This window comes from Procambarus clarkii, chromosome 20 (assembly GCF_040958095.1).
Source record: "Procambarus clarkii isolate CNS0578487 chromosome 20, FALCON_Pclarkii_2.0, whole genome shotgun sequence".
Taxonomy (NCBI): domain Eukaryota; kingdom Metazoa; phylum Arthropoda; class Malacostraca; order Decapoda; family Cambaridae; genus Procambarus; species Procambarus clarkii.
The window spans coordinates 20,374,136-20,399,045 of record NC_091169.1 but is presented as its reverse complement, the minus strand read 5'-3'; the positions used below and the strand labels follow the sequence as shown (position 1 = coordinate 20,399,045).

General features: G+C 46.1%; 2 protein-coding genes across 2 annotated transcripts in view; one reads left to right on the top strand and one right to left on the bottom strand.

Moving 5' to 3' along the window:
• LOC123755372 (ras GTPase-activating protein raskol) overlaps positions 1-24,910 on the top strand; it is a 378,842-nt gene that overhangs the window by 71,779 nt on the left and 282,153 nt on the right. The gene's annotated exons all lie outside the window — the stretch shown is intronic.
• LOC138366740 (sericin-2-like) lies at positions 2,323-8,189 on the bottom strand. The gene is made up of 4 exons (XM_069328017.1): positions 8,089-8,189; positions 5,420-5,477; positions 3,810-4,373; positions 2,323-2,475 (listed from the first exon to the last, which is right to left on the bottom strand). Exons 1-4 carry the CDS (start codon positions 8,187-8,189, stop codon positions 2,323-2,325), a joined length of 876 nt encoding a protein of 291 aa, XP_069184118.1.

Below are 24,910 nucleotides of genomic sequence, written 5' to 3'. Positions count from 1 at the left end.
CGCGATAGGCTAGGTGGATTAGATAGATAGGCTAGGTGGATTAGATAGGCTAGGTGGATTAGATAGATAGGCTAGGTGGATTAGATAGATAGGCTAGGTGAATTAGATAGATAGGCTAGGTGTGAATTAGATAGATAGGCTAGGTGAGTTAGATAGATAGGCTAGGTGGATTAGATAGATAGGCTAGGTGAATTAGATAGATTCGTACGTTCAGGTTAGGTGCGAGTAAGAACAGGGCTAGATGTGTCCCTATCCTCAAGAGAGGTTAGGACTAGGACTAGGACTGGGGCTAGTAACTGGACGGGGCTAGATTGCTATACAATCTAGCCAGGATGGAGGTGGGCGGTGGTGCGTGTTGTGGTTAGAGGCTAACTAGGGCTTTGGGTAGTAGAACAACTCTCAGAACCCATTCCAGGTAAACTCCTGGTAATACATCAGATGCTAGGCTCGTTGTGGCATCAATGGGGGATAGATAAGTCCCTTCCGTGACCCATTATGATCAGGATAGGTATTAAGACCGCGCCTACATAGGGTAGAAAACCCACGTGAACTAGCCTAGATTTTTTTTCTAGGCTTAAAAAAGCCTAGAAATTTTGTTTCTAGGCTAAAAAAAACCTAGATTTTTTTCTAGTCTAAAAAAAAACTAAATTTTTTTTCTAGGCTAAAAAAAATTAGACATTTTTTTTTTTTTTGCAAATCCCTTAATAAGTTACGGAAGAAAATCGTAGCTCACCATTATCCTTCCCTTTATAATATGTATATCACATATATACTCTTTGAGAGGAATAATCAAAGTTAAAATGTGAAACATGCAATTAAAGAGTTTAAATGCATTTTGTTTTTTTTTCCCTCAGTTGGGAAATATATATATATATATATATATATATATATATATATATATATATATATATATATATATATATATATATATATATATATATATATATATATATATATATATATATATATATATATATATATATATATATATATATATATATATATATATATATATATATATATATACCATCATTTCCTATCGAAATATGACTGGAATATCTACACCGTCCTGGGAGAATAGCCGACATGTTAAGCCTTTTGGGCCTCAGGGGCCAGATTGGCAGGTTGATTTTTATGACACTGCTCCACGTCCCTTTGGGAGGAGAGGGACACGTCAGAGGACACGGTAGGGGGACGTACTGTGTCTGGACACGTCAGAGGACACGGTAGGGTGACGTACTGTGTCTGGACACGTCAGAGGACACGGTAGGGGACGTACTGTGTCTGGACACGTCAAAGCCGGACGTGAGGACACGGTAGGGGGACGTACTGTGTCTGGACACGTCAGAGGACACGGTAGGGGGACGTACTGTGTCTGGATACGTCAAAGCCGGACCTGGGGACACGGTAGGGTGACGTATTGTGTTTGGACACGTCAGAGGACACGGTAGGGGGACGTACTGTGTCTGGACACGTCAAAGCCGGACGTGAGGACACGGTAGGGTGACGTATTGTGTTTGGACACGTCAGAGGACACGGTAGGGGGACGTATTGTGTCTGGACACGTCAGAGGACACGGTAGGGTGACGTATTGTGTCTGGACACGTCAGAGCCGGACCTGAAAAATCGAATTAGCTTCAACGACTCCTACGTCTAAACTGTTCCGTTGACTGACAGCTCTAAGACTGAAAAAGTTCTTTCTGATATCCCTGTGACTCATTTGCGTCTCAAGTTCCCATCTGTGACCCCACGTTATGCTGTTCCTAGATTTGAGCAATGCTGCTTTATCTACCTTATTAATTTCCCTTAGAATCTTATATGTTGTTATCATGTCCCCTCCCCTATCTCTCCTCCAATGTGGTAAGGTCCAGTTCTCTCAGTCTTTCATCTTAGCTTAAGCCCTTCAACTCAAGAACGAGTCGTGTTGCATATATCTGGACCTTTTCTTGTTTCTCCTTGTCTTTTTTCAGGGAAGGGTTCAATGGTGGGGATGCATATTCAAGTGTGGTTGTCACCTTTGGTGTATATGAAGCCCAGAATGCCCCTTTCTCAACACCATTTGGTCATCATTTGGTCCGGGAGACATCTCCCGTCACGTAGGGTGCAGTTGCGCCTCCACAGATCTCCAGTATCATCTTTTGATACTGGTAATGGCTCAAAAGGGCCACCACTTACGGGTTATTCATGCCCGTGCCACCTCTTGGGTGGCTTAATCTTCATCAATCAATCAATCCTTTCTCAAGAATTTTGAAGGATATGCGGATGATGGCCAGTATGTCATATGCAACTGTTGTTCTACTAATGTGTGCTTCTGGCATCATATTAGTCCACTCCCAGGTCTTTCTCCTTTTCTGATTGAAGAATCTGTGTTCCCTTCATTCTATATTGCTGCATTGGCTCTCGCACTCCTGGTCCAATCCTCATAACTTTGCATTTGGCTGGGTTAAACTCTAGCAGCCATTTTTCTAACCACTTCTGGAGTGTGTCCAAATCATCTTACAATGCATCACAATCTAACCCTGATCTGACTCTTCTCATTAGTTTTGCATCATCTGCAGACATGACATGAAGGACCTAATTTCCACTGTCAGGTCGTTGACATATATGAGAAACAGGATGGGCCCCTTGAACCGACCCTTGCGGTACTCCACTGGTAACCTCTCTCTCCACTCTGATGTCTCTGCTCTCACTGTAACCTTCTGCTTCCTTCCTGAGAGATACTCTCTGACACACCTTATGACTCTTCCAGATACACAACCCTGCTTCTCTAGTTTCAGTAGAAGTCTTTCATGCGGGACCGTATCAGAGGCTTTCTCACTGTCGAGGAATATGCAGTCTGCCTGTCCTTCTCTCTCTCTCTCTCTCTTGTTTGATTTCCTGTCATCTTGCTATAGAACTCCAGCAAGTTTATCACGCAGGATTTTCCTTTACTAAGTGCGTGCTAGTGCCTTGAGACAAAGTTTTAAGTGTTCTAAATGTTCTACTGACCTGCTTCGGATCAGTCACGCGTAGTAACTTCCAGGGGAAACTTGTTATTGATACGGGTCTGTAGTTTAACGGTTTCTGTCTTCTTGTCCCTTTCCTTGTAGATTGGCACCACATGAGCCCTTTTCCAGCTTTCAGGAAGTTCTCCCGTTTCTAGAGAGGAATTAAATATCATGGCAAGTGGGCTGCACAAGGCTTCAGCTGCCTCTTTTAGTATCCCAGGGGATATATGTTGTCTGGTCACCTCCAGCTCCTGTAGGTGCTTCTTTACTTCTTCTGGTGTGTGTGTGTGTGTGTGTGTGTGTGTGTGTGTGTGTGTGTGTGTGTGTGTGTGTGTGTGTGTGTGTGTGTGTGTGTGTGTGTGTGTGTGTGTGTGTGGCCGCTGGAGCAGACAGCCCTGGCCGCCACCTCCACCACTTGAGACGTCCGGAGCAGTTCCCAGTCTTTAACACTCGTTTCCGCCCTCTTATGTCTGTGGTGCGCTCTCTCTGGGGTGATTTTGTAATGTTGCTGCTGTTGCTGCTGACGCTGCTGTTGCTGACGCTGCTGACGCTGCTGACGCTGCTGTTGCTGACGCTGCTGTTGCTGCTGCTGTTGCTGACGCTGCTGTTGCTGTTCCTACTGCGGGTGCTGCTGTTGCTGACGCTGTTGTTGCTGCTGCTGTTGCTGACGCTGCTGTTGCTGTTCCTACTGCGGGTGATGCTGTTGCTGACGCTGGTGTTGCTGTTCCTACTGCGGGTGCTGCTGTTGCTGACGCTGTTGTTGCTGCTGCTGTTGCTGACGCTGCTGTTGCTGTTCCTACTGCGGGTGCTGCTGTTGCTGACGCTGCTGTTGCTGTTCCTACTGCGGGTGCTGCTGTTGCTGACGCTGTTGTTGCTGCTGCTGTTGCTGACGCTGTTGCTGACGCTGCTGTTGCTGTTCCTACTGCGGGTGCTGCTGTTGCTGACGCTGTTGTTGCTGCTGCTGTTGCTGACGCTGCTGTTGCTGTTCCTACTGCGGGTGATGCTGTTGCTGACGCTGTTGTTGCTGACGCTGTTGCTGACGCTGTTGCTGACGCTGTTGCTGACGCTGCTGTTGCTGTTCCTACTGCGGGTGATGCTGTTGCTGACGCTGTTGCTGACGCTGCTGTTGCTGTTCCTACTGCGGGTGATGCTGTTGCTGACGCTGTTGTTGCTGATGCTGTTGCTGACGCTGCTGCTGCTGACGCTGTTGTTGCTGACGCTGTTGTTGCTGACGCTGTTGCTGACGCTGCTGCTGCTGATGCTGTTGCTGACGCTGCTGCTGTTGTTGACACTGCTGTTGCTGCTGCTGCTGTTGTTGACACTGCTGTTGCTGCTGCTGTGGGCGCTGCTGTTGTTGCTGCTAGCGCTGCTGTCGCTACTGTTGTGCTATTGGCTCAACTTTGCCGTTGATATAGCTGGCCGTTCCTAGTACTGTTATTACCGCCGCTGCTCCTGCTTCTGTTGTGACTATTGTTACCGTTGCTGCTACTGTTGCTGGTGTCTCGTTGGCAGTAGCAGCTAGATCTCTTCTTCTTCTTTTTCCTGTTGATTTCCCTCCCATATTGTGTAGTCGGGACACGAAACACTTCAGGGCTGGTAATAATTCTCGCTGACTCGTTGGGGAAGAGAACCCGGAGGGGCAGAAAGAGAGAGAGAGAGAGAGAGAGAGAGAGAGAGAGAGAGAGAGAGAGAGAGAGAGAGAGAGAGAGAAAGGCTTGTAGGTAGACTCTTAAGAACTAGACTGACCTGGAGGGTGAAGATGGATGATGAGTTGATTGTTACTCTCACCATCAACGTCCTGATTAAGAAAAATGTGAATGAACAAGGATATCTTCCTCTCTATACTTCCTGTTTACTGTTGAGCTGCAGTATTTGAGGGGTAGAAGGTTATCTTGAGGTTATCTTGAGATGATTTCGGGGCTTTTTAGTGTCCCCGCGGCCCGGTCCTCGACCAGGCCTCCACCCCCAGGAAGCAGCCCGTGACAGCTGACTAACACCCAGGTACCTATTTTACTGCTAGGTAACAGGGGAAGGAGGCCACTTCTCCTGGAAATCATTCGCTTGCTCAAATCGAATGTTTACAGGAGCCGCTTCGGAAGTCTTGCTTGTGCTTAGTGACATAAGACAACTCACAGGAGATTATAGCATTGTAGGAACCGAGGTCAATAGGCAGGTGTGTGAAGAGGTCACTCCAGGTCTTGTATGTGTGTACTCACCTAATTGTGCTTGCGGGGGTTGAGCTTTGGCTCTTTGGTCCCGCCTCTCAACTGTCAATCAACTGGTGTACAGATTCCTGAGCGTGTGTGTGTGTGTGTGTGTGTGTGTGTGTGTGTGTGTGTGTGTGTGTGTGTGTGTGTGTGTGTGTGTGTGTGTGTGTGTGTGTGTGTTCTCAGGAAGGACACTAAACACCCTCCCCGCCTCTAATGGCCTACCGGAAGTATGGCTCCTTTGCCCTGGCTAACAGCCACCTGTAGGTCTGTTGGAGTAGCTCTGTAAGACAAAAAGATATACATTTGTAATTGATTAAAACAAGACGTTTTGGGGGGCGCCAAACTCCATCATCAGTGCTAAAAAACAGAATATTTACAAGGCCAATTTGCAATGCTATATACCATGATATTTAAAATGCTACTTTGGCTAAAAACAGTTAAATGCATATCAATATATATCAATATATGCTCACTAAAATTAATATTCAAAAAGTTACAAGAAAACTATATACAAGTAAAAGACCAAATTATAATCACAAAACTAGAATAATATAGCAACTTAACACATACTTAAGAGAAGATGAGACTTAATGGATAAACAGCTGAGTCGACTACTCACAGCTCTCTAACTCAATTTTCATTTTAAAAATAGAGACACTTTCTAAAATAGTTCTAAACTTTCTAAAAAGACACGACAGTGTAGGTGAAAGGGAGCCTTTATCCTCGCTGTCTTCTCTAATAGCAGAAGATGAACATTGTTTAAGAATCAGCCCAAGTACAGTAAGTATATATATATATATATATATATATATATATATATATATATATATATATATATATATATATATATATATATATATATATATATATATATAATTAAGAAAAAGGATGAGGTTGCACAGCCCTTAGATAACACTCTGATAGTCTAGAAGTCTAGACATATCTTCGCTCTCCGAGAATGACTTCCCTTCATTGCCGCAGGAAACGGCAGGCTAGAGTCCAGTTTTGCATGAGAATGCTGGAGACGCAATTAGATCAGGTCAGGCGAATATGGGGCGCCGACTGGCATCCGCTGCCCAGGATTCCTCACTGAAGAACACATACACTGGGGAGCATCACCTGGCAGAGTGATTCGAGAGGTTAGATGCAGGAAATGTCTTTCACACACACGCACGCACGCACACACACACACACACACACACATACACACACACACACACACACACACACACACACACACACACACACACACACACACACACACACACACACACACACACACACACACAGTTTGAGGCTTCAAGAAGACCTGGACAAGCTGCAGGAATGGTCGAACAAATGGCTGTTAGAGTTTAACCCAAGCAAATGTAATGTAATGAAGATAGGGGTAGGAAACAGGAGACCAGATACAAGGTATCACTTGGGAGATGAAATACTTCAAGAGTCAGAGAGAGAGAAAGACCTGGGGGTTGACATCACGCCAGACCTGTCCCCTGAAGCTCATATCAAGAGGATAACATCAGCAGCATATGCCAGGTTGGCTAACATAAGAACGGCCTTTAGAAACTTGTGTAAGGAATCTTTCAGAACATTATATACCACATATGTCAGACCAATCCTGGAGTATGCGGCTCCAGCATGGAGTCCATATCTAGTCAAGCATAAGACTAAACTGGAAAAGGTTCAAAGGTTTGCCACCAGACTAGTACCCGAGCTGAGAGGTATGAGCTACGAGGAGAGACTACGGGAATTAAACCTCACTTCGTTGGAAGACAGAAGAGTTAGGGGGGACATGATCACCATATTCAAGATTCTGAAGGGAATTGATAGGGTAGATAAAGACAGGCTATTTATTACAAGGGGCACACGCACAAGGGGACACAGGTGGAAACTGAGTGCCCAAATGAGCCATAGAGATATTAGAAACAACTTTTTTAGTGTCAGAGTGGTTGACAAATGGAATGCATTAGGCAGTGATGTAGTGGAGGCTGACTCCATGCACAGTTTCAAGTGTAGATATGATAGAGCCCAATAGGCTCAGGAACCTGTACACCAGTTGATTGACAGTTGAGAGGCGGGACCAAAGAGCCAGAGCTCAACCCCCGCAAGCACAACTAGGTGAGTACAACTAGGTGAGTACACACACACACACACACACACACACACACACACACACACACACACACACACACACACACACACACCCACACACACATATTAACACGTGACATTATATAATCCTCCATTCACTGACAAATCCTGTTTAATAAGTTTTAATATAGCATATTCATGCTGGCAGGATCTAATACAGGTTTGTTTACAGGCCATAAAACATTTTAGTGACCATAAAAGTGTTAAACAGCTCTGTCAAAAATAGATCTGCACGCACCCTCTCCGTCACATTAAAGATTACACGTTTTTTATTATATATGCAATTATGTACAATCCAGACCAAAAAAAAGTAGTTTATTTCGAAATTAAGTGAAATTTACAGATTTCTGTGGGGAGAGATTTTGTTCTAAATGTGGTGAGAAGCATATTATTGCGCCTGTGACGAGGGGGAGGGGGGGGGGGGCGTGGGGTGATAATTAAGGGGGGTAAGGGGGGTTGTGGTGGGAATTAGATTAAGGGGTGGTTGGGGGGGAATTAGTGGGGTGAAAGGGGTGTTTCACTCGGAAAAAGATGGGGTTGAGACTTCTGAAGGCTAAGGGGTTCCACTTATAAGGGCTAGGGGTAAGGGGGTCCACCTAGAAGAGATAAATGACCCCCCCTGTAAGGGGGGGTACTCACCTGTGTACGTCCTGAGCAGGTGTACATGTACGTCAATTTTATCTGTACATGAGAACACCAATATTTATTCTCCCACTCCTCCGCCTCCTCTCCTTTATCACTCCATTTGTGTTCTTTCTTCCCCTTTATTTTCCTCTTCCTGGCCTTCGTCTTCCTCTCTTTCTCTTCTTCCTCTCTTTCTCTTCTCCTCCGCCTCGTCCATTCGAAGGATCAGGAGTCTCGCTGGAGCGGACAGAAAGGTGTTAGTGTCCGGATAAGGACGTCGATAGAACCGGATATTGTAACTGTAACTGACAGAGGGGGCAGGGGCAGGGGCAGGGGCAAGGGCAGGGGAGGGGGAGGGGGGAAGCCAGGGAGTGGGGGGGGGGGGCAGGGGGAGGATGTAGGGAAGATAAAATAAGGGGAAAATAAGGGAGGGTAAGAGGACTGAGAAACAGAAAGGGATGAGTAGGAACTATCAGGAGAAAACGCCACACCATTACCACTATATAACACTGGGAAGGGGGCCAGGATAAGGATTTGGGATGGAAATTAGGAATGGTGCTCAACCGCTTGTGGACAGTCGGGGGATTGAACGCCGACCTGCATGACGCGAGACCGTCGCTCTACCGTCCAGTCAGAGTGGTTGGGCAATATAGATGAAAGTGACAATGTATGTACGAGTGTGTGAATGACATTGAGAGAGAGAGAGAAAGGAAGATTGAGGAGGACCATTGAGTGAAGGGAAGAATGAGAAGGACCATTAAGAGAAGGGAAGAATGAGAAGGACCATTGATAGAAGGGAAGAATGAGAAGGACCATTAAGAGAAGGGAAGAATGAGAAGGACCATTAAGAGAAGGGAAGAATGAGAAGGACCATTGATAGAAGAGAAGAATGAGAAGGACCATTGATAGAAGGGAAGAATGAGAAGGACCATTGATAGAAGGGAAGAATGAGAAGGACCATTGATAGAAGGGAAGAATGAGAAGGACCATTAAGAGAAGGGAAGAATGAGAAGGACCATTAAGAGAAGGGAAGAATGAAAGGACCATTGATAGAAGAGGGGAGAGCTGATAAACCAAGAAGCACGAATGACGGAACATAGACACGATAAATGAAAGAGGAAGCGGTAGCCAGGAAGTTGGAAATTAGCGAAACACACAGTTAGACTACGGTATTTTATTCAACTATTAAGGGTTATCGTGATATTTAACTCACAGTGTTCCGACTGGTGCGTTCGAAATGTAACTAATAGATTTTTTTTTCTTGTTATTGTTAAAACAAAGTGAAACAGCTTACATGCAACCATATAAACAGTAAATCATAAAATTACAAAGAACATTGAAAGACATAAAATAACACAGAGCAACATAACAGATAAATGTTATGTTGATAACATTTATCATAACAAAGAAACAAAAACGATAACAAAGAACAAAAAAAAATACATAGGAAAGTACATGAACTACAAATAAAAACAGCTAGTCAAAACAGAGGGAGCCGGTCGGCCGAGCGGACAGCACGCTGGACTTGTGATCCTGTGGTCCTGGGTTCGATCCCAGGCGCCGGCGAGAAACAATGGGCAGAGTTTCTTTCACCCTATGCCCCTGTTACCTAGCAGTAAAATAGGTACCTGGGTGTTAGTCAGCTGTCACGGGCTGCTTCCTGGGGGTGGAGGCCTGGTCGAGGACCGGGCCGCGGGGACACTAAAGCCTCGAAATCATCTCAAGATAACCTCAAGTACAAGCAGTGATCCATAAAGCACAAACAAACATGAGAACAACAGAAAGGAAACATAAAAAAAAACAAATAAGCGTACAACAGAAAACAAAAAAAAGACTCAGAATGACAAAGTATAAAATAATACAAATCTAGTGACAAGCCAGCCTGAAAGGCCCCACACAAGCAACACTACAAGCCAAGACAGACAGGAAGTTCAGAACCGGAACACGCAGGAACCAACACAACACAACACACACACAAACAGCTCTAGAACCAACACAACACACACACACAAACAGCCCTAGAACCAACACAACACACACACAAACAGCCCTAGAACCAACACAACAAACACACAGCACAAACAGCCCTCGAACCAACACAACACACACACAAACAGCCCTAGAACCAACACAACAAACACACAGCACAAACAGCCCTCGAACCAACACAACACACACACAAACAGCCCTAGAACCAACACAACACACACACACAAACAGCCCTAGAACCAACACAACACACACACACAAACAGCCCTAGAACCAACACAACAAACACACAGCACAAACAGCCCTAGAACCAACACAACACACAGCACAAACAGCCCTAGAACCAACACAACACACACACAAACAGCCCTAGAACCAACACAACACACACACACAAACAGCCCTAGAACCAACACAACAAACACACAGCACAAACAGCCCTAGAACCAACACAACACACAGCACAAACAGCCCTAGAACCAACACAACACACACACAAACAGCCCTAGAACCAACACAACACACACACAAACAGCCCTAGAACCAACACAACACACACACAAACAGCTCTAGAACCAACACAACACACACACAAACAGCCCTAGAACCAACACAACACACACACAAACAGCTCTAGAACCAACAAACACACACACAAACAGCCCTAGAACCAACACAACACACACACAAACAGCTCTAGAACCAACACAACACACACACAAACAGCCCTAGAACCAACACAACACACACGCAAACAGCTCTAGAACCAACAAACACACACACAAACAGCCCTAGAACCAACACAACACACACACAAACAGCTCTAGAACCAACAAACACACACACAAACAGCCCTAGAACCAACACAACACACACACAAACAGCTCTAGAACCAACACAACAAACACACACACAAACAGCTCTAGAACCAACACAACACACACACAGAGCACAACCAAAAAAAAAAAGTGCACTCAGAACAAATACACAAACACACCGCCCAACAGGGCGAAACCAAACACGGAGACAAACCAGACATTTTGTTTGTTTTGTTTTTGTTTTGTTTTGTTACCCGCAGACACGGTAACAAAATAAACAGACAAAGTAAACAAAGAAACACAGGCGCTAACGATACTTGTCTGGAAACTCCTAGGCTGGGCAGCGCAAGCAGTTATATTATTATTAACATCTTTATTGACAAAATTCATTACAATTTTGCCTAATCTGAGGATTTTGATAGGTCTTATTATACGCCTCCAAGTTATATTATTATTAACATCTTTATTGACAAAATTCATTACAATTTTGCCTAATCTGAGGATTTTGATAGGTCTTATTATACGCCTCCAAGTTATATTATTATTAACATCTTTATTGACAAAATTCATTACAATTTTGCCTAATCTGAGGATTTTGATAGGTCTTATTATACGCCTCCCAGACCAGCTGGACGTCCTCGGACACTGGTCTACCAGGAGACGCACAAGGCCGAGGCATCCAATCAGGCACCCCATAAATAAACCCCTTCAACCTCGGTAACTACTGGAATTGACACTATGTATGTCCAGTGTTTTGTCGTTATCTCGTGTAGTCTACCACTTGTATTAATTTCAGATTTCTGAACTACCTGTAATTACTGTAATTGTTACTTAACAAAGCCCGTTGAGCAGGGTTTTCTTCCTAATGGGTTAGCTAATTGTGAGGAGAAAGTCCAAAGTCAATATGACTATATAGCACCTGGAAAGGATATGAGGACAAGGGGCTGAGATATGAGGACAAGGAGCTGGTATATGAGGACAAGGGGCTGAGATATGAGGACAAGGAGCTGGTATATGAGGACAAGGGGCTGGTATATGAGGACAAAGAGCTCGGATATGAGGACAAGGAGCTGGGATATGAGGACAAGGAGCTGGGATATGAGGACAGAGTGAGAAAGAGTGCCCAACCATCCCATCAGGGGAGGGGGGGGGGGAGCGAACACCAACCCCCTGCAAGAAGCGGAGGCCGTGGCCATACAGACCAATCCAAGCAAACGAACACATCCTTCCGGTAGCAACAATTCGAGGAGCCAAATCGGCCGTTAACAGCCTATTGCCCCGGGCCTCTCGTCAGCACCTAGGCCTGGTCGCCTGCAACATTTCAACACATGTTAATTATACATGCAGATATATGCCAGTTTAGTAAATAAGATTTGGAATGATTGTATGGCGAATGAAGGGAGGGGGAGGGGGGGGGAGGGGGGTTAGAGGATTGGTTAGAAGGGGGAGGATAGGTAAAGGATTGGTTGGTAGGGGGAATGGTGGGAAGGGGGGGGGTGGGGTATACGATGATTAGGGTAAGTCATTCTGGGTAGTGATGATAGCGGGGATTTTTTTTTTTTTGGGGGGGGAGATAACGAAGGCGGTGAGGTACGAGTGAAGAGACAAGTTTAGAAAGGGGAATTATAGTGTGAGATATGATAGCCGGCGGGCTGTCCGCCTTGCTGACACGATGGTATGATAGCAGGCGGGCTGTCCACCTTGCTGATACGATGGTATGATAGCAGGAGGGGGGGCTGTCCGCCTTGCTGATACGATGGTATGATAGCAGGGGGGCTGTCCGCCTTGCTGATACGATGGTATGATAGCAGGCGGGCTGTCCACCTTGCTGATACGATGGTATGATAGCAGGAGGGGGGGCTGTCCACCTTGCTGATACGATGGTATGATAGCAGGAGGGGGGGCTGTCCGCCTTGCTGATACGATGGTATGATAGCAGGGGGGCTGTCCGCCTTGCTGACACGAGGTTATTATAACAGGCGGGCTGTCCGCCTTGCTGACACGATATTATAACAGGCTTTGTTTACAATTATCAAACAATTCATGAACACCGAAGCGCTACGAAGCTGTCTATAACAACAACAACCTCGGAGGTTGTGACGTTTGGGCAGTTAGTAAACTGTCTTAAAAAAAAAAACATAAACAAACCTCGCCATGACTTAAGATCAGATGTAAAGGTTTCGTTTCACGGCGTGTGGGCTCTGAGTTTAAGGACTTCGCCAAAGCTTATTTCGCGAAGGAGACTGACGTCCAGTTAACGAGAGTGTGTGTGTGTGTGTGTGTGTGCGTGTGTGTGTGTGTGTGTGTGTGTGTGTGTGTGTGTGTGTGTGTGTGTGTGTGTGTGTGTGTGTGTGTGTGTGTGTGTGTGTGTGTGTGTCCCAGAGAACGCGACGCTGCGGTAATCGTCGCAAAAGAGTTAATTTTGGCGGTCAAGGAACGTAGTGTCATTGCGCCGTTTTGCGAAAATTTCATTTGGCGGCCGGGGGGTGGGGGGGGGTTGGGGGGGGGGGCGTTGCTATTAATGTGGATTGCGCGCGAAAGTTGGCAACCCGCGACGTAATTTGCGAGCTCTTTATTCATACAGAGTGGATATTGTGCAGCGGGGGGGGGGGGCAGAAGCTGTAGAAGGGTAGAGGGAAAAGGGAGATAGCAAGAAGAGGATGGATAGAGAGGAGAAGAAGAAGAGGACGGAGACTAATTCAGAAGAGGAGCATATGAGAGGGGGCGAAGGAGGGAGGAAAGTGGTTGGGGATGGGAAAGAGAAAAGAAAAGGGGGAGAAGGAAGAGAGGGAGGGAGGGAGGGGGCGAGAAGAAGAGGGGAAAGGGGGAAGAGGAGAAGAAGAGGGGGTATAGTTATTCTTGTTATGATGCAGTAGTGTTGCAGTAGGGAGGGGGTAGAGGGGACGGGGGGGTACGGAGGGAGGGGGGAGAAGACCTGGTAAGGGAAGAGGGTGACAAGCCAAGAGGAGGGGAAGGTGGGGAGGGGGGAGGAGGAGGAGGAGAAGTTTTGGAGTCACAATATTGTATATTTTTAAAAGCCGAAATACCAAGAGTGGCACAAAATTCTCCCCTCTGGGCTTCTGAGACAAAGTGGGGGAGGGGTTGAGGGGGGGATGACTGTTGAGGGGGGGGGTGACTGTTGAGGGGGGCGGCGGTGACTTTTGAGAGGGGGGGGTGACTTTTGAGAGGGGGGGGGGTGACTGTTGAGGGGGGGGGGGTGACGTGGGTAGGGCCGCCGGTATAAGAGGAATGGGGACGATAAAGAGGGGAATGGGAGGATATCCGGCACACATAGACACTATAATTTAGTTTAGATTTAGGAAAGACTTGGGTAAATACTGGTTCAGTAACAGGGTTGTTGATTTGTGGAACCAATTGCCGCGTAACGTGGTGGAGGTGGGGTCCCTCGATTGTTTCAAGCGCGGGTTGGACATGTATATGAGAGGGATTGGGTGGTTATAAATAGGAGCTGCCTCGTATGGGTCAATAGGCCTTCTGCAGTTGCCTTTGTTCTTATGTTCTTATGTTCTTATAATACATCTAAATTACCGAGATCGTCTCAAAATGTTCTCGCTGGAAAGGAGACGAGAGAGATATCAAATATTAAACACATGGAAGATACTGGAGGGCCAGGTCCCAAATTTACACAGTAGAATAACAGCATACTGGAGCGAAAGGTACGGAAGGAAATGCAGAATAGAACCAGTGAGGAGTAGTGGTGCCATAGACCACCTTCTCCAAGCTTGGCACCCCCCTCAGCAGTGCCAAGGAGACATATTCCATTTGCCGCTTGATACAGATTGAATCAGCCCCCCCATAACAACGTCCAGGATCAGGATTGATCAAGCATTTACGACGCAACCAATACGAAACCTGTGCATCTTTCTCGAATTATGGCGGCTTTGTCGACTTTGACTTTGTCAGTGTCACTTTGACAGACTGACATGAGAGTGGTTGTGTCACGAATTGACGGGATTTTTCCCCTCACCCTTTTCCGTCTCCCTCGGCCCCCCTCTCCCTCAGTCCCCCCTCTCCCTCAGCCCCCTCTCCCTCAGCCCCCCCCCCCTTCCTCAGTTCCCCCCCCCCCTCGCTAAAAGGAGACGAGGAGTGAGTATTAGAACGCAAGACCAGATTTGGGCGATATCAACTCTACAAAAACTTTTGAACTCGTTCTCAAACTCTGTCCCGGACACACGCACGCACTTATGTGGCCCCAGACACACGCACGCACTTATGCTGTCCCGGACACACGCACGCACTTATGCTGTCCCGGACACACGCACGCACTTATGTGGTCCCAGACACACGCACGCACTTATGCTGTCCCAGACACACGCACGCACTTATGCTGTCCCAGACACACGCACGCACTTATGCTGTCCCGGACACACGCACGCACTTATGCTGTCCCGGACACACGCACGCACTTATGCTGTCCCGGACACACGCACGCACTTATGCTGTCCCAGACACACACACGCACTTATGCTGTCCCAGACACACGCACGCACTTATGCTGTCCCGGACACACGCACGCACTTATGCTGTCCCGGACACACGCACGCACTTATGCTGTCCCAGACACTCGCACGCACTTATGCTGTCCCGGACACACGCTCGCACTTATGCTGACCCAGACACACATACGCACGCACTAACGCTCTCCCAGACACACGCAAACACTCACGCTGCCCCGGAGACATGATCACTATATAAAAAATTCTCAGGGGAATTGACAAGGTAGATAAGGACGCATTATTTAACACGAGTGGTACTCGAACAAGGAAACACAGCTGGAAACTTAGTACCCAAATGAGCCACAGAGATATTAATAAGAACGTTTTCAGTATCAGAGTAGTTAACAGATGGAATGCATTAGGCAGTGATGTGGTGGTGGAGGCTGACTCCATACACAGTCTTAAATGTAGATATAATACAGCCCAATAGGCTCAGGAACCTGTCCACCAGTTGATTGACAGTTGAGAGGCGGGTCCAAAGAGCTGAAGTAATTACTCTTCCACTCATATAATACGTCACAACCTCTCTTCCAGTCAGTAGTTTTTAAAGCTTTTCGTGACCGAAAGAAGAAGAAATAAACACGTTTAGAAACGCTTTAGAACTGGCGGTCGTCTGAGAGCTTTACTAAACGGGCAGAATTCCGGGTGTTTACGTTCATGAAGTCGCTGAATCCGGATTCACAGGTGTCGGGTAGCTTTCAAAATGGCGTCGTGGATGCGCAATGATATGAAGTCGAAGATGCGTTTGTTTACATATCCATTCCCTTCTATTGTTTTAAAGGCTCAGGCGAAATGGAGTAAGAGAGGGAGAGGATGGAAAAGAGATTTGTTTAATTAGTTCCCCCCCTTTCCCGTCATCTTTCTCCTTTCCTTACCCCTTCCTCACGCTCCTCCTCTTCCTCTGAAACCCCATCTCCTTACCCATGCCTTCTCATCACCCCTCTCCCCTGGCAACGCCATTCTCCCATTCCTGCTCCTTTCTCTCACCCCTCTCATGCCTTTTTCTCATTCCCCCTCTCAGCCACCTCACCCCATTTCCTCCCCTCTACCGCCTCATCCCTCACCCCTTCCCCTCCCTCTATCACCACTCCCCCCTTCAACCTCACCCCCCTAACCCCCCCTGTCTCCCCCATTTCCGCCTCACCACCTAACCCCCCTATCTCCCCCATTTTCGGCCTCACCCCCTATCCCCCCTATCTCCCCCATTTTCGGCCTCACCCCTCCCCTTCCCCCGTCACCCGAGTGCCAGGAGGGACAACAGGCACTCTACCTTCACCGGGAATTAGACGAACCATTTCTGCCGTTGTAGCGGGCAGCGGCCGGTTTAATTCAATTACACGGCCGGATGAAGTGGACGGTGGACAGATAAATGGCCGTGTTTTTCCTCTTGGGTAGTTTAATTTGTCACACCAGGCCGGTGGAGGATGCTGGGAGCCGGATGAGTGGTGTTTACATATCGGTAGTTAACTATTAGTGAATACTTGGAGGAGGGGGGGGGGGGTCTGGGGCTTCATGTCCCCCGACTACTTGTACTTGTACTGTCCCCCCCCCCCCTTTTTTTTTAATTTTGCCCCGAGGGGCGAGTGTATTGGGCAGCGTCACTCATCCTATGAGTGGACACACCGCCATAGCAGCATGCACAACACTCCCCAATAGGAAGAAAACCCGCTGGGTTCTACCTGTCGCGTGATTGTTCTCGGATGAGGTTCTGGGAGTTCTTCTACTCTCCAGGCTCGGCCTGAGGCCAGGCTCGGCTTGTGAGAGCTTGGTCCACTAGGCTGTTGCATGGAGCGGCCCGCAGGCCCACGTATCCACCACCACAGCCCGGTTGGTCCGGCACTTCTTGAGTACGGGTGGTGGACAGTTTGATTTCTTCAACTCATTTGAGTTGTAGGTTGAGGGTTGGGGAGAGTGAGATGGGGGTGAAGATGGGAATGTTAAGAGGGTGTGAGATTGATTGATTGATGAAGATTAAGCCACCCAAGAGGTGGCACGGTCATGAATAGCCCGTAAGAGGGTGTGAGGGAGAGAGCCCTATCTTGGTGAGGAAACGGGAGGAGAGGTGTTGGGTTGACGACTATTTTGGGACGAGGAAAAAGTAAGGACCCATATATTATATGTGTGGGGGTGGTGGTGGGGGAGGAGGACATTACATGGGGGATGGGGGGGGGTCAATGAAAGTGGAATAAGGAGATTAGGAATCGATGAATGAAGGAATAAAAGGAGGACGTGAAGAAATAAGAGAGAGAGAGAGAGAGAGAGAGAGAGAGAGAGAGAGAGAGAGAGAGAGAGAGAGAGAGAGAGAGAGAGAGAGAGAGAGAGAGAGAGAGAGAGAGAGAGAGAGAGAGAGAGAGAGAGAGAGCAAAAGGTACCCCCCCCCCAATCCTACCAACCAACCAGTGGGATAGAAGCAGACAGGCAAAGAGAATAGGGTCAACCCATGATATATCCAACTCTCCCACACACACACTCTCTCTCTCTCTCTCTCTCTCTCTCTCTCTCTCTCTCTCTCTCTCTCTCTCTCTCTCTCTCTCTCTCTCTCTCTCTCTCTCTCTCTCTCTCTCTCTCTCTCTTCTCTCTCTCTCTCTCTCTCTCTCTCTCTCTCTCTCTCTCTCTCTCTCTCTCTCTCTCTCTCTCTCTCTCTCTCTCTCTCTCTCTCTCTCTCTCTCTCTCGTGCGCGCTGGTGCTGTGAAGAAATTATACAAACTGTTAGTTGTGGGTTGGAGAGAGAGAGGGTGAGTGGGGAGGGAGGCGGTCACCAGGGAGACAGTGTACCTCATATCATCTCTCACAGCCCACAGCCCTCATGGCCGGGCTTCTTGGCCGGAAGTGTGAGGCGTCCGGCCACACACACACACTTCCGGCCCCCCGCCACGCGTCACACGCTTGCTTGGCGCACGCCTTGGTCAGCTCCTTCTCTCGACTTGCCACGAAACCTGTACATCTTTCCTCAATCATAGCAGCGGTCTTTTACATTTATTAAACAGCTGATGAGCTTCGAAGCGTGAAAAATGTCAGCCTGAAGGGATGGCGTCAGCCAGAAATATGATAGGATGGATTACGAGAATTTTAAAATCCAGGGATCCCATCACAATGGTTGTACTCTTCAAGTCACTTGTACTGTCCCGTCTTGAGTACTGCTCAGTACTCACTTACCCCTTCAGAGCAGAGAGATTGCTGAAATATAGGGAATACAGAGAACATATACGGCACGCATAGACGCGATAAAGCACCTAAATTATTGGGAATCGTCTCAAAGCTCTCCAAATGTACTCACTAGAAAGGAGACGAGAGAGATATCAAATAATATACACATGGAAAATACTGGAGAGCCAGGTCCCAAATCTACACAGTAAAATAACAGCATACTGGAGTGAACGATATGGAAGAAAATGCAGAATAGAACCAGTGAAGAGCAGAGGTGCCAGAGGCACAATCAGAGAACACTGTATAAACATCAGAGGTCCGCGGTTGTTCAACGTCCTCCCAGCGAGCATAAGAAATATTGCCGGAACAACCGTGGACATCTTCAAGATTCAAGATTGGTTGTGTTTTGAGATTGAGTTTTGACTCAGAAACCTAAAGGAAAAGGTAAAAAAAAGGGATAGCTAACCTAACCTATCAAGGCCGAAGTATAGAAAACGTGTTTAACGCGGGTACTTTGATAATACTTTATTTAATTTGATCTTGCATAGAATATTTGAATCTTTATTGTGATTTTTATTTAGTCCTTATTGTCAATGTTGAATGTTATCAAATCTTACTTTGTTAGATCATTACTTAAGTTGACTTTGGTCATTTTTTGTCGTGTTTTGTTAGTTAATAACTTGTGTGTTATTTTGGTGTTTAAAAAATGTTATTATGTTTTCAAAGTTCTTTGTTAACTTTAAATTTCATTCGATTTTTGTGTATTTTAGTTCGGATGATGAATACTAATTAGTATTCGAAACGTTGTGAATTTTAATTGAAAAGTAAATATTTTAATTAAACAAGATGTTCGTATTGTCAACAATCGTGTTCCTGTTTATCTTGAAATTAATATTCCAGAAGGGAACCGCCATCTAATATATATATATATATATATATATATATATATATATATATATATATATATATATATATATATATATATATATATATATATATATATATATACCGTTTGTTATCATTGTTAGATCACCGTTTGTTATCATTGTTAGATCACCGTTTGTTATCATTGTTGTATATATATATGTATACATAGCACCTGGGGGGGGGGAGGGGGGGTTGCTACCTCTGGTGCAATTTTGAGGCCCCGTAGCCTCACAAGAGGGAAGTATAGAGCAATAAAATTAAAAATGTCTCCTATATCTCTTTTATTTCTAGAGTATTTGTTTCTCCTACCCCCCACCCCCCCTATTATTTTATTTCTCACTTTATGCATAATGATAACAAATATGCCAACGGATTGGGTGATAAAAAAGACGAGCTTAAGAAGAGGAAAGACTTAATTAACAAAAACAAGCTTCACAATCGACTTGAGAATGGTCCAGGACGGACCGAAACGTCGTCGTCGTCCCTTCACTTTCTATAGTGTGTGGTCTGGTCAACATATTTCAGCCACGTTATTGTGACTCCTCGTCTGCTTAACAAGAGGAAGCCTAGGACGCTCCTATAGGTTCCTCTTGACCGCCACCAGTTCTTGCAAAATGTGTGTGTGTGTGTAATTACCTAAGTGTAATTACCTAAGTGTAGTTACAGGATGAGAGCTACGCTCGTGGTGTCCCGTCTTCCCAGCACTCTTTGTCATATAACGCTTTGAAACTACTGACGGTCTTGGCCTCCACCACCTTCTCACTTAACTTGTTCCAACCGTCTACCACTCTATTTGCGAAGGTGAATTTTCTTATATTTCTTCGGCATCTGTGTTTAGCTAGTTTAAAAAAAACAGAGGCTACAGTTAAGGATTTGCGCCCAGTAAATCCTCCCTGGCCAGGATACGAACCCAGGACAGAGCGCTTGCGAAACGCCAGGCGAGCGTCTTAACAACTACGCCGCAGAGACTATAGAATAATTATGCTCGGCTAGACTACGTACATGTTCAGATCCCTGATCTTGAACAGTACCAGTGTTCAGTTATAGAACTGAGCTATTTAATGTTATAAATAATAAAGAGGGTAAGCGCCAAGTCATTACGACTATATAGCACTGGGAAGGGGTCAGGATAAGGATTTGGGATGGGACGGAGGGAAGGAATGGTGCCCAACCACTTGGACGGTCGGGGATTGAACGCCGACCTGCATGAAGCAAGACCGTCGCTCTACCGTCCAGCTTCTTCTGTAGTATAGTATATGTAGTGTGTGTGTGTGTGTGTGTGTGTGTGTGTGTGTATGTGTGTGTGTGTGTGTGTGTGTGTGTGTGTGTGTGTGTGTGTGTGTGTGTGTGTGTGTGTGTGTGTGTGTATGTGTGTGTGTGTGTATGTGTATGTGTATGTGTGTGTGTGTGTGTGTGTGTACTCACCTAGTTGTACTCACCTAGTTGTGTTTGCGGGGGTTGAGCTCTGGCTCTTTGGTCCCGCCTCTCAACCGTCAATCAACAGGTGTACAGATTCCTGAGCCTATCGGGCTCTGTCATATCTACACTTGAAACTGTGTATGGAGTCAGCCTCCACCACATCACCCCCTAATGCATTCCATTTGTCAACCACTCTGACACTAAAAAAGTTCTTTCTAATATCTCTGTGGCTCATTTGGGCACTCAGTTTCCACCTGTGTCCCCTTGTGCGTGTTCCCCTTGTGTTAAATAGACTGTCTTTATCTACCCTATCAATCCCCTTGTGTGTGTGTGTTTGTGTGTGTGTGTGTGTGTGTGTGTGTGTGTGTGTGTGTGTGTGTGTGTGTGTATGTGTATGTTTGTGTGTGTGTGTGTGTGTGTGTGTGTGTGTGTGTGTGTGTGTGTGTGTGTGTGTGTGTGTGTGTGTGTGTGTGTGTGTGTGTGTGTGTGTGTGTGGCCACGGGGTAGAAAAGCCTGAGTTGTCAGTCCTGTGTCTCCCCTCTCCCCCACATTTGACAAGTCACAACCAAAAACATGTATATCCTCACGCTGCGGTTGTCTTCCGTTCCGCATATAATCGAATGACTCCAAAACACGGACTCTCAGCGCTGTTTCCTCAACGTCATCAATTTGCTGAGCGTCGACACTGGCACTGGTTGGCTCTGTCGCCGCTATAGTGCCACGGGCTGACAGCGCCACGGGAATGGTGGGTGATTGAGGGGGGGGGGGGAAGAAAAGGAAGAAAACTATCAGATGGGAAAGCGCAAAAAACCGCCATTTTAAGCCTTCAACCTTTTTTTTTTTTCAAATAAAAGCCAAGCTACTGCCATGCTTCCAGCTGCATGGCGACTCACTAACCAAAATCCCAACCAATTACGCCCCTAAGCACCAAATCCCAGCATCACCAACTACGTCCCCGACCCCAACCACACGCCTCAAGCCATACCCCAGCCCACCCAATCATCACGGTACAACCACGCTCAAGCCAAACCATCTCCAGGCCGAAACCTCACCGTCAATAAACCTCCAACTCCAACTATACGCCACAAACAATGCGCCCAACCATTCCGTCAGTGCCCGCCCCCCTCCCTCCAGGCATCCCGTAACCCCACAACCACGACCCAAACACGCTAAACAACCACGCCAGGCGGTACAGTTGCCTAAGTACCGGAGATTTTTCACGGCACTTTAGCAAATGGCTATTTTCAATTTAGCTAACATAGAGACGAAGCAAGAGGAGAGAGAGAGAGAGAGAGAGAGAGAGAGAGAGAGAGAGAGAGAGAGAGAGAGAGAGAGAGAGAGAGAGAGAGAGAGAGAGAGAGACGTAGAGAGTCGTAAGGATTTTTGGATGTCGCTGTTGGTATGTTATTGACATTTCTAACGAGAATTAATAGGCAATTACTAATCCGAATATGGTATCTTTTTAATGTTGGTCACTCAAGACTGACCACGCCTTCATATACTCACCTATATGTGGTTCCGAGCATTATTTAGCTCATGGGCTCCACCTTTCAGTCGCAGGTCACCTATAAGGACTCTTTCGTAAATTTTTACGCGTGTGTTCAACGTCATTAGTAGTGAATGGAATGGAATTGAATTATCAAGAGAATGCACCAAGCCATTACGACTATATAGTACTGGGAGCGATCAGAGTGCCACTGGGGTGTAGGCACCCCTCACTTTCCCTTATCCTCTAATTACTTGTTCCTCTTATACTCCTATTACCTATTTCTCACCTCCCATTCCCTTCCCTCCCTCCTCTTCACCATTCCTAATGGCAGTCATTCGCACCTGATAATCAAATATACCAACTATGGGGAGCTGTAGCGGCAAATTGGCTGGTTAGTGTTGTGCTGATGGCCGTATTTAACTACTGCCCTCTCAAGCCCCCCACCCAGCCCCCTCCCCCTAGTTAATCCCCCCCCTCTCTTGTCTCCCCCCAGCAACTCTCCCCTGCCCCCCTCACCCCCACCCCTCACACCCCACCCCCCAACCATCAAATGCGACTAATTTGGTCATTACATTTTAATGATTCATATGAGCGAGCCATCAACACGGCTGGCGTGTGTGTGTGTGTGTGTGTGTGTGTGTGTGTGTGTGTGTGTGTGTGTGTGTGTGTGTGTGTGTGTGTGTGTGTGTGTGTGTGTGTGTGTGTACTCACCTAGTTGTACTCACCTAGTTGTGTTTGCGGGGGTTGAGCTCTGGCTCTTTGGTCCCGCCTCTCAACCGTCAATGTGTGTGTGTGTGTGTGTGTGTGTACTCAACTATTTGTGCCTGCAGGATCGAGCGTTAGGTTCTAGATCCCGCCTTTCTAGCTTTGGGTTGTTTAAAGCAATGACTCCTGTGCTTCTCTATCATACCTAGTTGTAAAGCTATGGATAGTGTTTGCTTCCACAACCTGTTCCTTGAGTACATTCCATTTCCCCACTACTCTCACGGTAAAAGAAAACTTTCTAACATCTCTATGACTCATCTGAGTTTCCAGCTTCCACCCATGTTCCCTCGTTCTGTTGCTATTCCGTGTGAACATTTCGTCCATGTCCACATTGCCCCTCCCCTAAGTATTTTGTATGCAGTTATCATATCTCCCCGCTCCCTCCTTTTTTTCTAACGTCGTCAGGTTCAGTTTCTTCAGTCGCTTTTCATATCCCATGACACGCAATGCCGGGACTAACCTTGTCGCTATTTTTTTAACCTTTTTCAGAGTCCAAATGGAAACGTTTCCATTTGGAAACTGGAAAACTGGAAAAATTCAAGTTTTCCTTTTCTTTAGGTGGGTGCTCCATGAAGCGTGTGTGTGTGTGTTCACCTAGTTGTATTCACCTAGTTGTGCTTGCGGGGATTGAGCTCTGCTCTTTCGGCCCGCCTCTCAAATGTCAATCAACATTTTTGTAACCGCCCGCCATCCTCTCCCAGGAAGCTGTGGGAACCGACCTGTGAGATTTATATTTATTTAATTTATATGAATATATATATAAAATTTATATTTACGTTAATTTATATACTTCGATGGCAATTTGTATAATGATAAGTGGACTGTATTTCTGCAATAATCTCTTAATCTCACAAATCGATCCTCTACACATTAGGGGGGTTATATTTATATATATGCAGCCAATCAAACTACAGAATTAACTACATACATTGAAGAGGTTCCTTATCTTATAGTACAGCAGGTTAGTCCACCAGGTATAACTAGGGTGTAGACACCAAATTATCCTCTTTGAGGTAGCTTCCATATCACCCAGTAACTGGTGCACAAATCTTGCTTCCTCGTCTTGACCTGTCAAAAGTGCGCTAGCTGTGAAGCCAGAATCCTATATATGACAAGTATATCAGAGAAAACACTATACAGTACATGGAACAATAAAGACCTGGCTTAATTACCTTTAGTTTGAGGCGATTTCGCGTTCTAACAGGCTAACCCTACCCAATGACATTAATGGCCACTAATGATAGATAATGGGTTTCGGAAAGAACACTTAACTTGAATTTGTAGACAGCGTGTTGATAATGGTACACCTTTAGTTTCCATAACACTACGTCCAAGTAAAATTAACAGGAGCCGTATTTGCTCCCGTGTGAGCCTCTGGTCTCGTATCAACAATGGCTGCCCTCCTTCCTCCCTCTGACGCCTGGCTTACATTGTCCACATGTCAGAAAGTGATAGAAGGGTCACATTTACTCTACTTTAATATTGATAATTAAGTTAATTTATATAAGATGTTTTTATGATGGTAAAGTCCAAAGACTAATGTATTTAAGAACAATTCCCAGCAGAATAGCTGGTGAATTATAATAGTATGTGGTGATGATATCCCGTTTTCTATAGACGGTAATTCCACTACAAGTTACGTTTTCTATGGGTAACTTGTTTATACAATACAGCTATTATCTGTATGATTATTAAATGGTGTCGGATTTTCCGACAGAAGCAGCCCGTAGCAGTTGTCTAACTCCCAGATATCTATTTACTGCTAGGTAACAGTCAGGGTGAAAGAAACTCTGCCCATTTGCTTTCCGCTATCGCCGGGGATCGAACCCGAACCCTAGGATTACAAGTCCCAAGCGCTGTTTATCCA

Excerpts from the sequence above, each read along its gene's own strand:
- LOC138366740 (XM_069328017.1), bottom strand. The coding sequence starts at position 8,189 with ATGGACGAGGCGGAGGAGAAGAGAAAGAGAGGAAGAAGAGAAAGAGAG. Across the intron at positions 5,478-8,088 it reads GAAGAAAGAACACAAATGGA|AGCTACTCCAACAGACCTAC; the intron begins GTGATAAAGGAG and ends TTTGTCTTACAG. Across the intron at positions 2,476-3,809 it reads GTAGGAACAGCAACAGCAGC|AAGTGGTTAGAAAAATGGCT; the intron begins GTCAGCAACAGC and ends GACACACTCCAG.